The sequence below is a fragment of the Microcaecilia unicolor genome, chromosome 2, assembly GCF_901765095.1.
Source record: "Microcaecilia unicolor chromosome 2, aMicUni1.1, whole genome shotgun sequence".
Classification (NCBI taxonomy): domain Eukaryota; kingdom Metazoa; phylum Chordata; class Amphibia; order Gymnophiona; family Siphonopidae; genus Microcaecilia; species Microcaecilia unicolor.
Window position 1 is genome coordinate 108965086 of NC_044032.1, and position 23141 is coordinate 108988226.

Genomic DNA, 23141 nt, shown 5'->3' on the forward strand with positions numbered 1-23141 from the left:
GTCCTGCGATTGGTAGCATAGAATGTTACTGTCTGGGTTTCTGCCACGTACTTGTGACCTAGACTGGCCACTATTGGAAGCAAGATACTGGGTTAGAAGGTGCATTGGTCTTAGCCAGTATCCTATTCTTATGTTTTTATGCCCACATTACACGCAGGTACTCACTAGCTAAGTTGTGTTTTTTTGTACCTTGGCAATGGAGGTCTCTATTCTATCCTCATCCTTCTCGATCTGCTGCTTTTGACACTGTTGATCAACACCTACTCCTTGATGTGCTGTCCTCACTTGGATTTCAGGGCTCTGTTCTTTCTTGGTTGTCTTCTTATCTCTCCAGGTGCACTTTTAGTGTATGCTCTGGTGGATCCTCCTCCACTATCAGCTGGTGTACCCCAGGGCTTTGTTTTTCAGTAGCACCTTTATGCTAATAACTCCCCAGATCTACCTCTCCACACCAGAAATTTCAGCAGGAATCCAGGCCAAAGTATCAGCTTGTCCACCCACCCGCCCGCCTGCCATTGCTGCCTGGATTTATCACTGCCATCTGAAACTAAAGACGGCCAAAACTGAGCTTCTTATCTTTCCCCCTAAACCTGCCTCTCCTCTTTCTCCTTTAATCGACCACAATATCATCTTGTATATGGTTCTCTACAGGAAAAATGCCTTTACGGTACTATGTAAGCCACATTGAGCCTGCAAATAAGTGGGAAAATGTGGGATACAAGTGCAACAAATAAATAAATAAATAAATAAATAAAGACTGGGGCATTGTTTCCCAAGTCTAATCCTGGAATATTCCTTGCCAGTACTAAGTAACTTTGTGGAGTGTCCCCTAGTCCAGTGTTTCCCAAGTCCAGTCCTCGGGTACCCGCTGCCAGTCAGGTTTTCAGGATATCCACAGTGAATACTCATGAAAAATTTGCATATAATAGACACAACGTATGCAAACCAAGTTCATGCATATTCATTGTGGATATCCTGAAAACCTGACTGGCAAGGGGTACCCGAGGACTGGACTTGGGAAACACTGGACTAGGGGGACACTCCACGGAGTTACTTAGTAGCACATTTAAAACGAATAAGAGAAAATATTTTTTATTTAATTAAATGTATAGTTATGCTCTGGAACTCACTGCCAGAGGAAGTGGTGAAAGCAGTAAATGTGGCTGGGTTTAAAAAAAGATTTGGACAAATTCCTGGAGGAAACATCCATAAACTATTTTTAAGGTAGACGTGGGAAAAGCCATTTGCTTATGCCTGGGATAAATAGCATGGAATCTTGCCACTTTTGGGGACTTTTGGGTTGTTTTAGCTCATCGCCATGATAGCTAAGTAACCAATTGTGAGCAAACACATATTCTTGATCGGCTGCTTTTTGATCCCCCAAAGCAGGTCATAGAGACTGAAACGCTCTTGTTCCATTAGTGGGCATCGGGAGTTCTTAAAGAATCTTGCAGCGCTGTACCCATGGGAGTGGTTGAAGTTAAGTGGTCGCTGTTTTGATTTATATTTGCATATTTTTGACTATGTGCATTATGTCTTACATTTGTATTTTAGTTTCTGTTTGTGTTGATAGCTATATCGTACTTTACTTGTTTTTTGCAAGTTTTACTATGCTGAAGCACAGTGGTTTTGTTTATAGCTCTAAAGGCAAGTGATTGATGAAACTATAAGGAGCTTGGAATTGGAATAACTTTGGACTATAAGAGATCCAACAGATCTATCTGATGCCTCCAAGCTTTTTCATCTTCTTTTAGAGGTTATATTAAAAGGAGTTATTTTATCTTTTGCTTCCATGTTGGTTCTATTCCTTTATTATTTTTTGATATTATTCTTTTGGAAGTATGATTTGATTTATGTTCCCCTTTTTTTCTTATACTTTTTGGGACTTTGCTAGGTTCCAGACTGGCCACTGTTGGAAAGAGGATACTGGGCTAGATGGAACCTTGGTCTGACCCAGTAGGGCAACTCTTATGTTCTTAGGTACATCTCATAAAAGGGCGAGTGCCTGAGCGCAGTGGTGAGATGTCATGTGGCAGAGAGAGAGCTTGTGGGACAAAGATGGGCCCAGAAGTTCAGGTTACTGGCAGGCTAAACAGCAGCGGCTCCCAAACAGGTGGGCTAGATGAAAGGCTTCCATGGGCTGCAGTTTAATTATTCTACTCTTAAGTGATAAATTTAAGCATCTACAACAGTGGTTGGGGGAGGGGGGAATCATCAGCTGGTTGGGTTTTCAGGAGTATGTATTACAACTTATTATCCTGGATTTCATACAATTTCAATATAGTTATATCTCTGATACTAGTCCTAATATATAAAATAACTATAACAAGAAATATATCTCTAATTGTACATACATTATTGAAAATATGATACAATTCAGAAATTATGCAAATTTCATACAAAGCTAACACCCATATGTTTCACCCATATCATAAAATACCCCCTTTATTCATACCCTAATCTGCCACACTTTATACATTCATACATTATTACCCTTGTATCTAAAATTCTTTTCCCTATAAATATTGCCAGTATACCATAATACTGTCAGGACGATTCTCCTTATTACAAATAAACAATCTTATATTTTTCTTCTACATATTCAACATTCCTATAAAATATATGTTCTCTGCATATAGGAGTGATATTGAAAACAGGAGATCTTAAGTTCACATGTATCCTATATACTGAGGATTTTATCGCTGTTCATTGGACCAAACGTCCATGAAATCACAGTTGTTCCGATAATCTATAATTTTTCCCACATTGTATCAGTCTTGTTGTACAGCACAAATCAGATTAATTTCCTTCTTAGTCATCAAAACTAAGCCTTCTGCATAGTTAAAGCCCTTGTTGAAAACAACAGTCTTTAGCGTAGCTGAAGCCCGATACAGTTCTGTGCTTTGCTGACTGCGTCTTCATGGGCCAGACTGCAACAATGGAAGGAAATCATACAAGAAATGCCTCAAAATCTTATTTTACCACCCAAATCATTATATATTACTAAAAATCTTAATCCAAACTTGCATACCTTAAATTATTCTCAAATATTATCTTGGACGCTGTTCTGGGTTGGATGCCTCTAACAGGGCTCCTGATAGATCAAACTGAATAACTATTGTTTTCTGCCATTGATTTAGTAAGGTTTCCCATGTGAAATGATGGAAGCTACCACTGTCTCTGTACTGTGGTTTTTACAAAACCCCAACTGAGATGAATGTAAAATATTTTCCAATAAATAATCATCTAATTGTTTAGAAATAAAGACTTCCATTATCTTAGTAAACAGTGGAATAGATGTCACTGGATGGTAGTTTTTGGGTAAAGACAGATTTCCATTTGGGTTCTTAGTTACGTGTGTTAAAACAACTTCAATGCTGGTGTTTGGGAATCTACCTTCAGACAAACACTAACTGAATCAAATAGAGCAGTCAAAAACACATCATTCATATTATTTTATTTATTGCATTTGTACCCCACATTTTCCCACCTATTTGCAGGTTCAATGTGGCTTACATTCAGTAGAAATCCTGGGCATGGGTCTAAGCTGCAATTAGATTTAGTAAATTTTTTTGTTAACAATTTACTGTTTCCATATCTCCCTGTACACTCTTCTGTCCTCCCTCCTCTTGCCCATCTGACCGTCTTGCTATATTTGGCTCCCCCTTCCCTCCCCTCCTCACTACCCAAACCCTATCCCCCCTCCCTCCCCCCTCCCTTAAGCGTCCCCTGAAAGGGAACCATCACGCATTGACACCCCCCATCCTCTCCCCCCTTCTCCTAAGCTCCACCAAATCAAAACCAATGTCCCCCTGCCCCTATACGCCGTGTGGTGTTAAATAAGCATTGAAAAGGAGAGAAAAATGGTGACTTGTGAAGGGGATAGACATATCTCAAAGTATTCCCCCCTTCTCCGCACCCCATCATTCATACCTTATTGCCCTTTTACCTATCCCCCTTTCATACAAGCTTTAACCCTCCCCTCCCCCTTCTTGTTCCATATCCCCGGTGCACTGAAACTCGCATCTCAACTTGAACCTTATTACTTTCTGTATAACTTTTATAATGTCCATCTTCATTTCACATCCATACCCTTTGCTGGAACTGGATATGTTAAAGTCGCTGTTTTGCCCTCCGCCAAGCGTCTTGCTGGTGTCGGCTCCGCATGGTCTCAGTCCGGTGAATCTCTACTAGAACACTCCATCGGCTCCTTCTCTAGTTGATTAACATATTCCTTCGCCTCTCCTGCCGACTCAAATGTGCGTGTTGATCCATTATGTGTAATCTTCAGTGTTGCAGGGTACATCAAGGTGAACCGTGTTTTCATTGCAAACAATTTAGCACAAATAGGCAAGAATGTACGCCGTTTCCCGGCCACTCCCGCCGAGTAGTCTTGGAACCACATAATCCGCTTGTTCTCAAAAAGTAAAGTTTTGTCCGCTCTCGACGACTGCAGGATAAGCTGCTTGTGGGTAAAATTTAACACCTTCAAGATTACCACTTGAAGTCGAGAATCGCTGGCCTGGCGGGGCCCTATCTGGTGCGCCCTTTCCACTCTGAGCGGGCCTATATTAGTAGGGAAGTGTACTTGCTCTGCCAGCCAGTGTTCCAGAGTAGCTGCCAGGTCTCTACCCCCTAGTTTTTCGGGGAGCCCCACGAGTCGCAAATTGTTCCTCCGGGAACAATTCTCCAAGTCTTCTACCTTTTGTTCCAAAGTCTCTATTTTCTTAATAAGATCTATCTGCACGCCTTCCACCTCCATCATTCGATCTTCGACTTCGCTGGTTCTTGTTTGAAAGGCTACGCATTCACGTGTTAAGTCCTCCATCCGTGTTTGTAATTTTTCCAATTTTGTGTTGATTGGTGTAAGCCTTCTCTCTAACAGTTCTTCCAACACTGCAGTCATCTCGGATATAATTTCTGCCACCAATGCAGAGGAAACTGAGGAGCCGGCTCCACTTGGTGAGGTGGCCATTTTGGCTTCCGCCGGCTTGTGCCTCAACTTATCCTTTTGGGTCGATTTCGACATCATCACCCGCCTCCAGGACTCAATTTCAGCTTTTCAGACTATGCGCTCTCATTCCTCTTCTGGCTGCTTATATTTCAGAGGGTCTGTTTATGGTCCGATTTGAGAGAGGGAGAGGACAGAAGCTGGAGAGCTGCTCACATGCAACCGCTCTCTGGCATGGTGTCACGTGATCTCTCGGGGCAAATACTTTTAATAGAATTCCTCAAGTTACTACAGCAGCCTGAACCCTAAATTACTTGAGAACGAAAGAAAACAAAATAACTCCAGTGCCCTCTTAATTTCCTCCCTATTCAAACAGTACATGCTCTTCCATAATCCCTCCTCCTCCTACCCATCCCCTAAGTGAAGGTTGGTTTGTCAGAAACCCATAGGACTGAATAGGGTCAGGAAAACAGGGATAACAATACACCTCAACTCACCATGCTAACAAAAGCTGGGTTGTTTATCAGGCTTGCCATGTCGAAACCCCATCCAGTCCCAGTCTGAAAACAGATGAGACCTGAAAATTAGTAAACCCAAAGTCCTTTAAAAAGAATCAAGCAGAAAAAAAACATCCTAGAAAAAAAAACAACGGAAAAATCATAAATAACTCACCGGACTAGATGCTTCTCTTAATTTCTGCTCAGCTACTTTTAAATTTGATTTATAAGAGTCATTTTCTGGATCTAAATTGAGTGCCTTTTGATAACTAGCAATTGCTTCTTCATGTTTATTCATAGCAGCCAGAGCCAGCCTACAGAACGACAGAACATTTTTAAACAGTAAACCAGAACACTTTTACAGAGTAAATCAACTCATAAGTAAGGCTGAACAAGACCAAGACACAATTTATAAACAGACTGGACTAGGCAACATCTGAGTTTTTACTAACAAATGACAGCAGGAACTAAGGGCCCTGTTTACTAAGCTGCGTTATAGGCTTGTTAGTGTTTTAACACGCATTAACTATGTACACGCATTAACCGTGTACACACCTACAATATTCCTATAGGCGTCTACACAGTTAGCGTGTGCGCTAATTGTAGGCGTGTTAAAAATGCTAACGCGCCTTAGTAAACAGGGCCCTAAGGGGATTTGAAGCAGCCATGAGTTAAATCCTTTTAACACATAATGCAGACTTATACATACAGTGATATAAAAAAAAATTAAAACAGAAAAGTGTTGATGATTAATACCCACAATAAATACAAAAATGTTGAATTTCAAAGACACTGAAAATCTAGTAATCTAAGGGGGGTCTTTTACTGTGCTGCGGTAGCATTTTTAGCTTGTGGTACAAATCAGCTGACAGTAAACGCCGAGACGCCCATTATATTCCTATTGGCATCTCGGCGTTTACCGTCAGCTGATTTCTACCGCAAGCTAAAAATGCTACTGCAGCATAGTAAAAGACTCTCTAAATGCAGTAGTCTTTTGCAAGGTCAGTAAAACAAAAATTGTTCCTTACATCAAGCAGTACCTCATCTCAATTACATAAAAAACAAAAAGATACAATTTTATAGAGCTAAGCATGTAAAAAAAGATTCGGCCATTACAGAATTTTAGGAACCTGGAAAATATGAAATAGCCTGGATAAGTACTTTTTCTAAACATGGAACACCTGTGCAGATACACGCACAGAGTGGGTACAGAAGCTAACTACAGACATAGCTCTCCAAGCTGAATGATCATGGTCTTCGTCTTGCTATTTGTATTGCATTTGTCCCTACTGTACACATTTTACAAAATTTGTATTCATCACACACTGGTACTGTAGGGTACTGCAGAGGAACAAGTCTAACTTTCCTTGCCAATGCAATTTTTATTTCAATTGCTGTTTGTATCGCTAGAGTTTAGGATTGTCAGCTGGAATTTTTTTTTTTTTACAAGCTAGCACAAAAAGAAAAGATATTTTTTTTAAATTGTTTTCATAAAGTTGGCTGCCCGCCACAGTCGCAAACTCACCCTGTACACTGTGCAAGTCAGAGCCAGTGCTAGACATGGGGCAGCAGATGCTAGGCAGGGGGCCCCAAAGCTTGTCCCTCTTTCAACTTTAGGGAGGTTTGGAGCCCCCAGTGACATGGGGGCCCAGGGCAATTGTCCCATTTGTGTACCCCTAGTTATCACCTTCTCTGCTTGCTTCTTTTGGAACTGGAGAACAAGAAGCAGAGGTGCCAAGAGGGGGCAATTCTTAAGAAGGAGAATTTTAGCATATGCCCTGTGCCCACAAATGCCAACTCCCCACTCCGTGTTCCACCAAGTGATACTGTATGCCTTAGGAAAAAAACACTTCTTGAATTGGTGCATAACACTCCCTCCCTGGCCTTATACAAATCCAGTCTAGCAATTCACCTCGTTGAAGCTGCTTTTACATCTTTACCCCTGTTTCTCACGATCACAGCATCTTCTAAATAAATGAACTCTCCCAAGTCTATTTTGTCCTGTATGTTTGTCTTGACTATACTGTAAGGTCTACAAAGCAGGAACCATTTCTTGTGTGGATTTGTATTGTGTTGCATGTGTCTAGTAGTCTTGGTTTTGAACCCACTTGCCTTTCCAAATCTGAGGTTATTCGTGTATAGTTGGCAAGTCCTTTCCCCAGACAGCTCACAGTCTAAAGGCAGATTCTGTAACACGTACTACCATGATAACACATCTTGTTGAATGTGATAACATTATTTCTAATGGGACAGATGCATTAATAATGCATAGTGAATGAGCCTCCTGGGCAGCTGATATACCTTTCTTCTTCTCCCCCACCCCTAAGAGCAAATGGCACACACACAAAACCTGCAGTAACTGACATCTCCTCCCCTCACTCTCAAGCAACTCATGCTCACACACTTCTCTCCTTCTCAACGAACCTACCCTCAACTCCACCAGAGGAACTTAAACACATCAGGGGCGCAGCAAGAAATCCAAATTGGTGGGGTTAAGCCAGGGCTGCCGAGAGACACAGCCGGGCCTGGGGGCAGAACTGGACCTCTGCGCTTCGCCCCCCCCCCCCCCCCACTGGCAACACCACTCCCTCCTGCTCGCCACTTACCTTTCTGTCTCTGCCTCCAAGGGGGGGGGGGGAGGGGGCAGGCACAGGCAAGCCTATGTCTTCTCCTGCTCATGCCGGGAGATGGGAACCAGATGACTGCATTAACGTGACATTGCACTAATGCAATCATCTGGGTCCTGGGCGGCACGCAGGAGCAGGAGAGAGGACAGACCTGGAAGCAGGCAGACAGGAAGAGCTTGCCAGCGCTGAGGCCAGGCCCTGGAATTTTTGCCCCCCCCCCTCTTGGCAGCCCTGGGCTAAGCATTTATTCTCAGATCCTCTCTCCCCTCCCCCCTCATATCTTTTATGATGGCGATGCCCTGCCAGCTGAAGAGATTTGCCCCGCCCATGCTGCTTCAGCAGTGAGGAAGCCAGCGGAGTGCTTCAGCTGTGGATGCTGGCACTTCCGCACATACTCAGAACTAAGCATGGGCAGGGATTCAGCCACTGAATCTCTTTGGCTAGCAAGTCTGTAAATTTGGGAGGATAAGCTCCTTAGGAATTAGCTTCTCTGTGGACTTATGATGTTAGCTGTCATTCTGAGTATGGCACAAAGTCAGTCACTGAAAAAGCACCATGGCTTTTAGTTTTGAGTTTCTATTAGCTGTGCTCCATGTCAAGAGCCAGCCCTTTCTGAGGTACACCCAAAGCAGTTTCCATTTATTATATACAGGCTTGGAGGTAAAATACGCCGTTTTATTATGGGTTTAGCAAAATATGCAAACTGCAAGCTCTGACAATCTCTAGCGGTTCTCAATGGCTCACATTCACAAAACCACACTTGAGGTTTCAGTTTCAGCTGGCCTCTAAGTTATTTATTGTGGGAATGATTAAAACAGTATGGGTACTGAACAGGTAAACAGGGGGTTAAGAGTTAAAAAGCAGCCTCAAAGAGATGGGCTTTTGGCATAGATTTGAATAAGGCTAGAGATGGAGAATGATGTACCAGTGCAGGAAGACTATTCCAGGCATAAGGTACAGCAAGATTAAAGGAACAGAGTCTGGAGCTGGCACTGAAGGAGGAGGGTACAGATATAAGAGATTTATCAAATGAATGGAGTCTCCCAGGAATTATGTAGGGAGAGCTGCACAATGAATGTACTTGCAAGTCAGTAGAAGAGTTTGAACTGTATACAGAAACGGTTAGGAAGAAAATGAAATGACTAGAGAGAGGGATTATGTGAGTGTAGTGACACAGGTGGATGATAAGTTATGCAGCAGAATTTTGGACAGTTTGAAGGGGAGAGAGATGTTATAGTGGGAGCCCTGTGAGAAGCAAGTTGCAGTAATCTGACCATAAGGTAACGAAAGTGTGGATAAGAGTTTTAGTTGGTGTGCTCAGGTACGCAGTTATAAGAAAAAATGTGTGTAAATTATGCTGTTTTTACTGTTTACTTGCTTAATATGTTTTTCTCCACTTTGTGCTGTCTAACCATTGTAAGGGTGGGATATACATGTTCTAAATTAAATTTAAAAAAAACTGGAGATCAGTAACAAAAAGATCAACCAATGGCATATCCTGGGTCAACTATAGTTGGAGACAGAATATGAGTTCAGGGACAATGTCATAACATTAAGATGAACTGCCATAACTCACAGCACTAGCATTAAAGGACATTTTTTTTTACATACCCCATTCTCCCATAGGCTTTGCTGTAGTTTGGATCTATTGCTATTGCCCTTTCGCAGTCTTTAATTGCTTCACTGCAGTTGCCTAACTTGCTCTGAGCAGCAGCCCTGAAAAGCAAAATAATTTGATCACTAAATAAAACCACATCTAAATACTCAGTCCCAATAACATGGTCACCAGAATCAGAAAGGCACGTCCCACCTAGCTCAGAGGAAGACATTCCAGCACAGTCACCAGTATACCTAGGCTAGAAAATCAAAGAAATGTAGAAAAACAAATCTTTATACTCTTAAATGCTCTACAAATTAGAACTTTCAAGAGGTACCCTGACTTCTAAGCAAGAAAACAGTATCTTGACCCAAACATATTTATCAGCGATATGAAGCTTCTAGGTTTCCTTCTGAAGCAGAACTGTGTAGATCCTGTAGAAAGAAAATTCAGCAGCAATTCCACATCACATTTACGTGCATTTTCATATGGTTATACATAGTTTTGCTTGCATTAAGTCGTCATTTTATTATTAAATCCAAGCATACAAAAAAAGTTTCCCAATAAAATGCAAAGAAAATGTTCAAATTTTATTCTGTAAAAAGTGAATTTGTAATCTATGTGATTGTTTGTCCCTGTCAAAAACTATATGTAGGTATGACCAGTCGCTGTTTGAGATTACGTCTTCGTGAACATAAATCTAATTTGAAGATGGGTCATGTGAATGCTCCTCTTGTAGACCACTGTATGGAGAAAATGCATTATTTTAAAGATCTAAGATGTTTTGTGATTGACCAAGAATCACTGTGGTATCGTGGTGGCAATCGTATGCAGAGGTTACAGAGACGTGAGGCGCAATGGATATATAAACTTAATTCTTTACAATCTGTAGGTTTAAATCAAGAAAGATTGTAACAGTTTTTGATGAACACTAGAGGGCACTGATAAATTGCTTAATGCAAGCAATACTGTTATTAAGACAGTTTTTATATGTTTTTACTTTTTGTCAATTCAAATATTTGTATATTTTTAATATCTTTATATTTGGTATAGTTTTAATTGTATTTTTGTTATAACACTAAATGTGGGTAAGTCAGGTGTACAGTATCCGTTATTAATGTGCCAGGTTTTAGCGCCTACCCAAGATGAAAGTTTGTCTTTGCTACATACACGGTAACTGCAAAGTGGTGAATTAATGGTTTTAATATATTTCTTTAAATGTATAGTTTCTTGGTATTTAGTTTTTTCATTTGGTTTGTATTTTTAGATTGGTTGCCTGTAAACTTCAAGACCCTAATGAAGCAGTATATATTTTTTGGTGAGAACGGGTCCCGTTGATTTATGCGCTGCAGTGTTGAGAATATGCTGCTTGTGCTTTAAATTTTAAGACCACAGGTGCTTTATGTTTTAACTTTTTTATTGATGTATTATATTACATATGAGGATCCATAAACAAATATATCATACAAAATGCATAACCATATGATCAAAGACAGAAATTATACTATCATCATCTCTTTGACAAGGCATACCACAAAGATCAACAAATGTGAACCATTACACAAATATCCAGAACTGCTTAAAGAAATTCAACTCACGAAATTATTTTGTTACTCTACTATCCTGCTTAACTATTATCATGTTACCCAAGATCCTTAAGCAATACTAAATGTATATTTTCTTATAGATTTCCACTATTCATAATGTAATGTAAGCCACATTGAGCCTGCAAAGAGGCGGGAAAATGTGGGGTACAAATGCAATAAATAAATAAAACTTTTAAATTTATCCCCATCGTTTCTAGTATATATACTACGCAATCTACTCCCACCTCTGTCCTCTGACAAAACTCCCAACTCCCCCCCTCTACCCATGATTCCTAATACCTAGATTACAAAGTTTAGAAATCATTTTAATCACAACTCCACAGTGTCTTTAACCTCAATTCCTAACATAGCCTTTCCCCCCTTATTCCCCCTTCCCCCCTCCATTAACACCCATCTTATCCCAAGAGTTAAAATTCCTACTTTGCTCCAACATCTATATCTGGACTCCGATTTCCACTCACCCTCAGAAACTTACCCCAGTACATTCACGACCTGACTCCGTGCCCGTGGGGATATTCTATTCAGGTAGGCCCCCCATACCCTAATGAATCTTTGCCTGCGTTTCGATGTATGCCTGGCATCTCGCAATTCCCGTTAACATAAGTTCGTGGAGTCTGTTCCTCCAGTACCAGTATGATGGTGCCTTTTTGGAAACCCAATGGTTTACGATGCATTTTTTCCCCAGGATACAGGCCTTGCTAAGAAAGATTTTTTCCTCCCGAGATCCCTGATCCCATATCATAGTCGAACTAAACATCACCTGTTCAAAAGAAAGGTCCACCTGCTTTCGCAGTACCCAAGTCATACATCGGGAGAGAGCTGATCAAAACACCCTGATTTCTTTGCATTGCAATGGCAGGGATCAAGATACATAAACTGCATATTTTTATTGCTGTGCAGGGGTGTAGATATGGGTGGACACAGGCAGGCAGGCAGGGGCTCACCTACTTTGCAGCAATACACCCTTCTGGTAGCTGCTGGGAATTGCCAAGCCCCACTAGTTGAATACCTATCCCGATGGTGCCCAAAACTTTGCAACTCAGCACAGCAATCGGCAGCAGATCTATGAACCTCTGATGCTGGTATCCACAAATACTCAGTTTTCATGCATGCCCCCAAAACTGCACATTGCCCAGAAACCTGAGCACGTGCAGGTGCCAAGGTCAGCAAGCATAGGGAGCTATTGCAGACTGCTGACGTGAACTGCAGAGGGAGGTCTTCACCTGGTTGGGCCTCAGCATCCCTGCCAGTTCAGGTATTAATATTTTTAAGTTAAGCAGGGCTTTCACCAGGAGGGACAAGGAAGGGGCAGAGAGCAAGGGGTGGGAGTGGGGGGGAGCAGAGACAGGGGCGTAGCCAGACCTTAACGTTTGTGGGGTCCGGAGCCCAAAGTGGGGGGGGGGGGGGGAAGCACAGTTTGGCCCGCCTCCCCACTGCAACCCCTGCCCTGCCGCAACCCCCCACACACCTTGGCTGGTGGGGGTCCCCACTGCGCATTGCTTGCCCTGCTTCCCCTCACGCCGCGAGTTTCACTAAAACCGAGCACGCACGTGACGTGAGCGGAAGCAGGGTAGGCAATGTGTAGAGAACAGCACTAGAGAAAAGCTTCAGCTGGCAGGGGTTGGGGACCCCCATGCCATCCAAAACAATTTGGGTGGGAGGGGCCCAGGCCCCAAGTAGCTACACCACTGGGCAGAGAGGACTTTTTGTGCCCACCCACTTTGTGCTGTCTGGCTATGTTATTGATGCCATGTTTTCAACTTATACTACTTCAAAACGGAAAACAAATATTGAATGCTTAACCAGGACATCACCTGTGCGCCAACACCAGCATTCAAGAGGAGAAAGAAAATGGTCACCACTCCTGGACCCACATCGTCTATGCAGAAGCTACAACATCAACTTATCTGTACAGTTCTTAAAAGCTGGTAATTTTTCTTTACCTGTTACAGTAATAGACAGCATTACTGGGATCAAGTTCCACAGCTTGAGTATAACAATCCACTGCAGCCCCATAGTTCTCTTCCTTCATATGATTATTACCTGTAAATAGTTCAGAACATTGTAGGTAAGTGCAAAACATATTGTCTACAAAACAGGGAAAGTCTTCAGAACTGAGGATAGCCCAGTGGCAAGTGCTGTGTACTGACAGGCAAAGATCTAGGTTTGATTCCTGGGTCAAAGTTCTGCTTCCTAGGTCACTCAGGACTGGGCATGCACTCACAAGGCCTCAGCTTGGCCACAGCTCCGCTGACAAGTAGAGGATAATTTGACACTAGGATGCCTATGTGACAGGTTCAAAAAGGCAGCTGTTTTTTTTCAAAGAAAAGCAACATAGATTCTCAGTACCAGCCATAACAGCCCACAAATATTGATGTACAAATTTACTTTACTCTGAAAATTTGTAAATGCAAGTGTGTTCTCTACATGTTTATCTACATATTTTATAAAATACAGCGCATATTACAGATTAGTACATAAGTACATAAGTAATGCCATACTGGGAAAAGACCAAGGGTCCATCGAGCCCAGCATCCTGTCCACGACAGCGGCCAATCCAGGCCAAGGGCACCTGGCAAGCTTCCCAAACGTACAAACATTCTATACATGTTATTCCTGGAATTTTTGATTTTTCCAAGTCCGTTTAGTAGCGGTTTATGGACTTGTCCTTTAGGAAACCGTCCAACCCCTTTTTAAACTCTGCTAAGCTAACCGCCTTCACCACTTTCTGCGGCAACGAATTCCAGAGTTTAATTACACGTTGGGTGAAGAAACATTTTCTCCGATTTGTTTTAAATTTACTACACTGTAGTTTCATCGCATGCCCCCTAGTCCTAGTATATTTGGAAAGCGTGAACAGACGCTTCACATCCACCTGTTCCACTCCACTCATTATTTTATATACCTCTATCATGTCTCCCCTCAGCCGTCTCTTCTCCAAGCTGTATAGCCCTAGCCTCCTTAGTCTTTCTTCATAGGGAAGTCGTCCCATCCCCGCTATCATTTTAGTCGCCCTTCGCTGCACCTTTTCCAATTCTACTATATCTTTCTTGAGATGCGGCGACCAGAATTGAACACAATACTCAAGGTGCGGTCGCACCATGGAGCGATACAACGGCATTATAACATCCTAACACCTGTTTTCCATACCTTTCCTAATAATACCCAACATTCTATTCGCTTTCTTAGCCGCAGCAGCACACTGAGCAGAAGGTTTCAGTGTGTTATCGACGACGACACCCAGATCCCTTTCTTGGTCCGTAACTCCTAACGTGGAACCTTGCATGACGTAGCTATAATTCGGGTTCTTTTTTCCCCACATGCATCACCTTGCACTTGCTCACATTAAACATCATCTGCCATTTAGCCGCCCAGTCTCCCAGTCTCGTAAGGTCCTCTTGTAATTTTTCACAATCCTGTCGCGATTTAACGACTTTGAATAACTTTGTGTCATCAGCAAATTTAATTACCTCGCTAGTTACTCCCATCTCTAAATCATTTATAAATATATTAAAAAGCAGCGGTCCTAGCACGGACCCCTGAGGAACCCCACTAACTACCCTTCTCCATTGTGAATACTGCCCATTTAACCCCACTCTCTGTTTCCTATCCTTCAACCAGTTTTTAATCCACAATAGGACATTTCCTCCTATCCCATGACCCTCCAATTTCCTCTGTAGCTTTTCATGAGGTACCTTGTCAAACGCCTTTTGAAAATCCAGATACACAATATCAACCGACTCCCCTTTGTCCACATGTTTGTTCACTCCTTCAAAGAATTGAAGTAAATTGGTCAGGCAAGATTTCCCCACACAAAAGCCATGCTGACTTGGTCTCAGTAATCCATGTCCTCGGATGTGCTCTGTAATTTTGTTTTTAATAATAGCCTCTACCATTTTCCCAGGCACCGACGTCAGACTCACTGGTCTATAATTTCCCGGATCTCCCCTGGAGCCTTTTTTAAAAATGGGCATTACATTGGCCACCCTCCAATCTTCCGGTACCACGCTCGATTTGAAGGATAAGTTGCATATCACTAGCAGTAGCTCCGCAAGCTCGTTTTTTAGTTCTATCAGTACTCTAGGATGAATACCATCCGGTCCAGGAGATTTGCTACTCTTCAGTTTGCCGAACTGCCCCATTACGTCCTCCAGGTTTACCGTGAAGCGACTGTCGGCCAAGCTCTGCCCAAACTAGGGTTCATTACTGTGCTCCGGGCTCCTAGCAATCCTTTGAGGCACATCACAGCCATTATATTTGGCCCTCATCTGCTCATCAGTGATGGCCCTCAGAAGAAAAAAAAAAGACTACAGCTCTCTCTTTAGCAGCCATGGCCAGTGTGCTATATACTGGTTAATATATGTTGCTGCTACATTATAACCAGCACCCCTTTTCTCCCCAGGACTGTGAATGCCACCTCTGCAGCAACTCCAGCAAATCAGAAGATCAGAAAGTGAATCCAGAAGACAATACTAATCTCCTGCACAGCAGAGCTGCTGCTGGGACACTGGGCTAGCACCTCAAAGCATTTTACTGTTTCTCAGTCCTCAATCTCAGCCCTAAGAATATATAGATGATATTGAATTCTATTAATTCCATAATACATAGAAAATGAAGGCAAATAAATACCATATGGCTTATCCAGTCTCCCCATTCATATCATCTACTATTCCTTCCTCTCCCTTTAGAGATCCTATGTACTTCTCCCAAGCTTTCTTGAATTCAGGTACCATCTTTGTCTCCACTGGGAGGCAGTTCTATGAATTTACCACCCTTTCCATGAAAATCTATTTCCATAGGTTACTTTTGAGTGTCACCTTCATCCTATCCACCCCCCCCCCCCAATTCCAGAGCTTCCTTTCAATTGAAAAAGACTCACCTCCTCTGAATGCTGAAGGTTTCAACGGGCAAGTCACCCAAGACCAGGTCAAGTTAATAGGTGTGATTTAGGCTCAAGTTCTACAACTGAAGATGTACCATGCAGGGTCAGAACAAAAGGCCCTGCAAGCCTTGCATCCTGTCTCTGCCAGTGGCCCATCTGAGTCACCAGGAAGTACCATACAGAACTGAATAGCAGACTCAATCCTTGTTGCTCACTCACAGGGATAAGCTTTGGCTTTTCCAAGTTTACCCTGTATATAGACTTTCCCACCTGGAACCTTTTAAACCCTGTTATGCTAGATGCCTTGACCAAATCCTCCAGCAAATTCCACAGCTCAACTGTGCATTGTGTGGGGAAACCCCCCCAACGTTTTTCTATTTGTTTTAAATTTGGTACCTTTTAGTTTCATGGCTCCTAGGTTTTATTCAGAGCTCCAGTCCCTTCCAATAAGACAGAAAATGGGCATGTCTGCAAGGTAAGATGATCAATGGCACCCACTACTTTAAAAGCAGAGTAGGAACCAGTGTGGTTTCATATGCTCATGCACCACATCTTTTATACCACATCTTTTATGCTGGACTACTTAAAGGTTACCACAACCTCCAGATTCCAGTTTTCTCTAGAATAGTGAATAGAACTGTGCACTAAAGGGAAGACAGTGAAAGTTTCAAAAGGCATCATTGTTTTTGTTATGCTAATAAGACAAATGTTGCAGTGAAATCAGTCTAAGTTTTCCATCAAGTTTTGTTATGAATTCTTGTGGGCATATGTGAAGGTGAACTGAGCACGATTGAACACAATTTCCTCACAGTTGTTGGTATTAATGATATATTCCACAATATATAACCTCAGGGATGTGTGGAAAACATCACCATAAAAAGCAACAGTGCCTCTTGTGGGGTTCTGATTTGGTGTTTTTAAAAGACTGGCACTGGTAAGTTTCAAATAGTATGGTGACATGCTCAGAGGTTCTATTCACATATAAAATAAATTTGGGGGGAATATACAACAACTGTTAGGATTGAAGTGGGTTATATTATTTAGAATAAAAGAAAAGCAGCAGCAGATGCCTCGTTACATTCTATTACCCAACCATGCCCTGTCACTCGAATCACTGCTGCCAAGGAAATCGCCCATTTATCATTTACCAAAAACACACACTATTGAGCCATATCACTGCTTCCATGATTTCCAATTCCACCAGCCAAAAAGAGGGAAGGACATGGAGTCAATTTATTCAGGGGCAGTCTCTTATGTGTAATTCTGAAGCACTGTGTGTATATATGATGTAACTCTGTAGAACTGATAAAACTAAAACATTGCCTTCCCCCTAAATATATACTGAAGTTACTATGAAACAGAAATCTGAAGTCAGGGCAAGAGAATAAAAAGCAACATTGTATGTGAAAAATAAACCACATTTACGAACTACAAATCTACTCATGTCTGTAGAAGCTATTAGTGAATTAGTTTTCAGCAGCTTACCTTCATCCTTCAACTGGTCAGCCTTCTCCAAATCTTCTGGTGAGGAAGAAGAGTCTGAGAGAGAGAGTTTGTCATCCTGCAAAATACAAGGTTAAAAAAAAAAGATGCAAAACTGTTTATATGGTATCAAAACACACATGCTGGTCCAGGTAACTCAACTCCTGTCTGGGACGTTTGGAATGCTGGCCAGTATTCAGACTGGGGACCAGGGGATGCCTCAGGGGAAGCAGATGTCATAAGTGCTATCATTCCCAGAAGTCATAGTTTTGTCCCAGGAATGGAAGTCTGAAGAAACTCTGCACTTAGTGGAGACTTCTCTTTCCTCTTAGTCATAATTTATTTATTTATAAATAAGAGAGCACCCCAAAATAATATAAATAAAGACTGTTGACCATTCAAACTGCAGCAAAAGTGGCCATCCTGGATCAGTCAAACTTATTAGATGCGACAAATGCAGCAAGTTATTTAGGGTCCCAGAAAATAAGCTCTTCTAATCTTACATTTTGGCACGATACCTTACCTAATTTATGACTTCACCTGTGTAGTTTTAGACCCATTTGGAAATAACCTAACTCATTGGTGCAGTGACTTATTATACCAGACAATGCTGTAAATCTCCCTGAACATTATTTGATAAGGTGGGCTAAAAATCAGAACTGTAATATTAGTAAAAGAAGCAGACTGAGCTAACACTTACCTTGTAAAGAGACTTAATGAATATATCTGCTAAGGGCTGCTGCACTGCAAGATGCGTATCTTCTAGACTAATCTTAAATACAGTTTCCAAACACTGAACTGCAACTACAGAGAAAAGAAAACATTTAAAAAAATATTAGGAACACCCCAATATAAAGTAACTGCTTTATTTGTAATACTTGGTACAAAATCCTGTGGGGCTGTAAAGACTAATGATGGAAGAGACCTTTCAGGAATGTAATTATGACATCACTATTGGTGTGACCTCATAATGGCTTTCATATGCAAAAGCTCAAACAAAGTTTATCCTATTTTATCTCTGCACTTAACTTGCCACCATCAGTAAACGGAAAATACACCCCAATTTGGAGGTCATTTTAGAAGCTTTGTGTGGCTTCTTCATGTTTAAATAGTGTACACATGTAGTCAATTTCAGAAGGCCACTAGTTACATGTGTACAGTTTCAAAGGGGGAAGTGTCAGAAAATTATATATGTACTAGTAAAACAGGCCCGTTGCTGACACAAATGAAACGGGCGCTAGCATGGTTTTCCTCGGAGTGTGTATGTTTGAGAGACTATGTGTGTGTGAGAGAGAGAGAGAGAGTGAATTGATGTGCAAGTGTGTGTGTGTGACAGAGAGAGAGTGAGACTGCTGGGTGATTCTCCTCTCTCCCCTGCTCCCCCTCCACTCACCCAGCGATTCTACTTTTTCCCTTGCCCCCCTCCAGTCACCCAGCGATGCTCTTCTCTCCCCTGCCCCCCCTCCAGCCACCCAGCCAGTCTCCTCTCTCCCCTGCCCCCCTCCAGTCACCCAGTGATTCTCCTCTGTCCCCTGCCCCCCCTCCAGCCACCCAGCGATTGTCCTATCTTCCCTGACCCCCTCCACTTTAATCAGCATATATTAAATTCCCCTCATGTGCTACAGAAAAGCACCGAGCACATCCTATATAATAAAATGCACCGGCAACGTTCTAAAGCCATAGTTCCGGAACGTTGCAGGAATGCGTCAAGGCTTGAAGGCTTCAGAACGTTGGAGGTGCGTTTTATTATATAGGATTTCTTTTAAAGATTTTCGTGCCAACTTGTGCACTCTCTCCGAGGCATAGTTTTGGGCAAGGTGCCCATTTCAGTCAGAACTTGAAATGAGTGATTGAGGGTCAATCAGTGCTCAGCCCTAGGGTACTTTTTATAGCGTTTAAAATACAAAATTTACCTGTGGGCACTTGGGTCCTTAATTGGTCATATTCATATATATTCTCACTTACAAATTAAATCTCACCTAGCCCATTAAGTATGTTTTTCAGTGGTACTCCATCTCTCTGGAATGCACTCACTCCAGATCTTAGACATGAATCTTCACTATAAAATTCAAATCATTATTAAAGACTCATTTCTTTAGGCAGGCTTTTCCTCATCAAAAGACTGTAGTCTCTGTAACCCTTAGCAGCAACTTCTTTGTAATCTCACTGCACAGTCTGTGTCTGTTACTTGCACCTCTGCCCTTCCCTTTGTGTCTTAATGTAAATGTAAAAGTAAATCTAAGGGTTGATTAAACTTCTTCTATCTTTACTATTTTGTTGTAAATATTTCTTTTAGATGTCACACTTGTAACCTAAGCTTTCCTTCCCCTTTTAATTTCGCTTCGCTCTATATAATATCTTATTTTAAATTTGTAAATTGCTTAGTTGTCATGACTTGCAATATATTAAATAAATGTGAACTACTGTGTGGAATAAGGCTGGCACTTATACGTGGAACCTGCCAAGTAATGATGCATATCTGTGCATGTAGGTTTCTGAAATCATCGTCACTCATATTTGCATGGATTTCCTGGCATCTTTATATGTATTTTAGAAAGGGCTCCACATTCAGTGGGAAAATTGCAATTACTCAGCATACCACTGCTAAGTTGATCTATGGGGTACACAGAATTGAAGAATCTTCTCTTTATGTCATCTTCACTGTTTACCTGTGTCTGCCCAATCGAGATTTAAACTTTTGTGTTTTATTCACAAAATACAAAATTGCAGGCTGTAAATGGGACAGCCTGCAATATATGTTATCTTTACTTAATTTTCCTGGCTCTATTAGATCTTTATAGTCTCATGATAATTTAACACTATTTTCCCAAGTTAATATACAGTTTATGAAATATCACTTCTATTGAAAATTTTGGAACATACTGTCAGTGTCACTCAAAGACAAACAGAGACAAGGGGCGCTGGTTGCGCTTTGAAATATGGATGCCCGACTCCTTCACTTCTGACTCATTTACTAATCCTGTATTAGCAAACTTACAATAGCAAATTTTGGCTCACATTCACTTCACTACCCTCTACAGAGTTTACCACGTCAGGCAAAAGCTCAAAATTTGGATCCCAGCAGTGTTCCACTCCCTTCATCAAAGCAGCAAAAGCAGGCTCCTTCCTTACTGGCAAAACACTGTCTTACTCTGCCCAGGTTGTCTTCTCCTGAAGGTATGGATACAAGGTAGAGACTTCTATATCTTAGTGAGTTACAGCCCCACACCATTTAATAGAACCTTTTACCCCTAACTGATCAAACGTTTACTGCCTTACACCAATACTGAATTAGTGATAGTGGGAGATATGAATCTGGTCATGCATCTTGGCAAGGACAGCACATCTGCAACAGGCTTGCAAGGTCAGAGACCCCTGGGAGCGGGTGTTCTTTCCTCTTCTGGGACAGCATTGGAGGTAGTGGACGCCTGGCGTCTCCTTCACCCCAAGGAGTGGGATTATACCCACTGCTCCCAGGTGCATGGTACCCTGTCTCAGCTTGATTACATATTTGTGAATCAAGGCCCATATGCTTCGATTTGGGTAGTGGAAGTTGGTCCTGAGATAACTCATCACTCAGTTGTGTGAATAGACTTGGAGGCGCCTAGTTGTCACTGGGCGATCCAGGGGTGGCGATTTTCTGTGTATTTGGCCCAGAATGTAGATTTTTTAAAGTGTATACAAGAATGGTGGGATAACTATCTCACTGCTAATTTTGAAACACTAATTTGAAACACTGCTAATTTTAAACCGTAGCTCCTTCATTCATCTGTGCCATCTTGGTCGATACACGTTTGCTTTTCTCCCTTTGCAGCTTGGGTGTTTTCAGCAGCATTACCTAGTCCCAGGTTTCCTGCAACCACATATGCCCGACAGCGTTATAGGCAACACATATAGAGATGAAATCAATGTTGAAAGAAATCTCAGGGCAGGTATAGAAAGGTCAATGTTCCAGGGTGAGCAGGAACTCCAGCCACATGCATTTGCTCAGCTCTGCTGCATACCAGAAGCCACTCACGCTCCATGTTTTTAACCCTATCCTGAACTTAGAAAGGAAGATTTGGACAAGATTCTAAGTAGACAGTGGCGTAGCAAGGGCGGGGCGGTCGGGGCGGTCCGCCCCGGGTGTCAGCGGGTGGGGGGGTGCTCCGCTCCCGCTGCTCCCACCCTGTCCTCTCTTTAAAAAAAAAAATCGAAGCGCCGGAGTGGCAGGCAGCGCCTCCCGTCTGCCCTGCTTCTAAAAACCTCTTCAACGTCGACGTCGGGCCTTCCCTCATTCAGTCCCGCCCACCTCTAAGGTAACTTCCTATTACCGTGAGGGCGGGCGGGACTGAATGTGGGAAGGCCCGACGACGACGTTGAAGAGATTTTTAGTAGCAGGGCGGACGGGAGGCGCTGCCTGCCACTCCGGCGCTTCGATTTTTTTTTAAAAGAGAGGACAGGGTGGGAGCAGGCGAACGGAGGTGCCTGGTAGGTGTGGCAGGTCAGGTCGGGTGGGTTGGGGGGACTCAGATTGGGGAGGGGTGGGGGACCTCAGAGGGGAGAAGGGGATTGGGGAGGGGTGGGGTGCTGAAAGGGGATTGGGGAGGGATGGGGGAGCTCAGAGGGGAGAAGGGGATTGGGGAGGAGTGGGGTGCTTCCATGTTAAATTGTACAGCGCTGCGTAACCCTAGTAGCGCTTTAGAAATGTTAAGTAGTAGTAGTAGTAGTAGTAGTAGTAATAGGAGCTCAGAGGGGAGAAGGGGATTGGGGAGCTCAGATGGGTGCTCAAAGGGGATTGGGGAGGGGTGGGGGAGCTCAGAGGGGAGAAGGGGACTGGGGAGGGGAGTGCTCAGATGGGAGAAGGGGTCTGAAGCTGGAACTGGGGTCTGACAAGGGGGCAGGAGGGAAAATGTTTCCATGCCTGGGGCAGGTGGGAGAACGGGTCTGGGGCTGAAAAGGGGGAATGCAAGGCATGTGGTGGATGAAGGGGGCTGGAACTAGGAGCTGAAAAGGAGGGTAGTTGGGATAAGGGGGCTAGTACTGGAACTGGGGCTGAAAAGGGGCAGGGGACAGGGAGAACTGGCTGGGGCTGAAGCTCAGGACTGGTGAGAGAAAAAGGCTGGGGTTGAAACTAGGGGCTGAAAAGGGGACAGGGAGAAGTGGCTGGGGGCTGAAAAGGGGGGCAGGTGGGAGATGTGGGCTGGGGCTGGAACTAGGGCAGGTGGAATAAGGGGGCTGGAACTGGGGGCTGAAAAGAGGGGGCAGAGAGAGAGGGGACAGACCCTGGATGGAAGGGGGGAGTGTAAGGGAGGGCAGACCCTGGATGGATGGGAGAGGGAGGGCAGACGGATTGAAGGGGCAGAGAGAAAGGGCAGATGGTGGGTGGAAGAGGGAGAGAGAAAGAGGGCAGACTGGGGCAAATGGTGGATGGAAGGGGCAGAGATAGAGGGCAGATGTGGATGGAAGGGGGAGAGAGAGAGATGGCAGACTGGGGCAGATGGTGGATGAAAGGAGCA

At 43.0% G+C, this 23141-nt stretch overlaps 1 protein-coding gene across 2 annotated transcripts in view; it reads right to left on the minus strand.

The window, feature by feature from the left end:
• Positions 1–23141, minus strand: part of SGTB (small glutamine rich tetratricopeptide repeat containing beta) — a 63361-nt gene that overhangs the window by 14961 nt on the left and 25259 nt on the right. For both annotated transcript variants that reach the window (XM_030193198.1, XM_030193199.1), the window contains exons 3-8: positions 18344–18447; positions 17647–17722; positions 13223–13322; positions 9687–9791; positions 5624–5762; positions 5449–5511 (exon numbers count right to left, since the gene is read on the minus strand). In XM_030193198.1, the coding sequence (XP_030049058.1) occupies positions 5449–5511; positions 5624–5762; positions 9687–9791; positions 13223–13322; positions 17647–17722; positions 18344–18447 (587 nt within the window). The remainder of the gene's footprint in view (positions 1–5448; positions 5512–5623; positions 5763–9686; positions 9792–13222; positions 13323–17646; positions 17723–18343; positions 18448–23141) is intronic.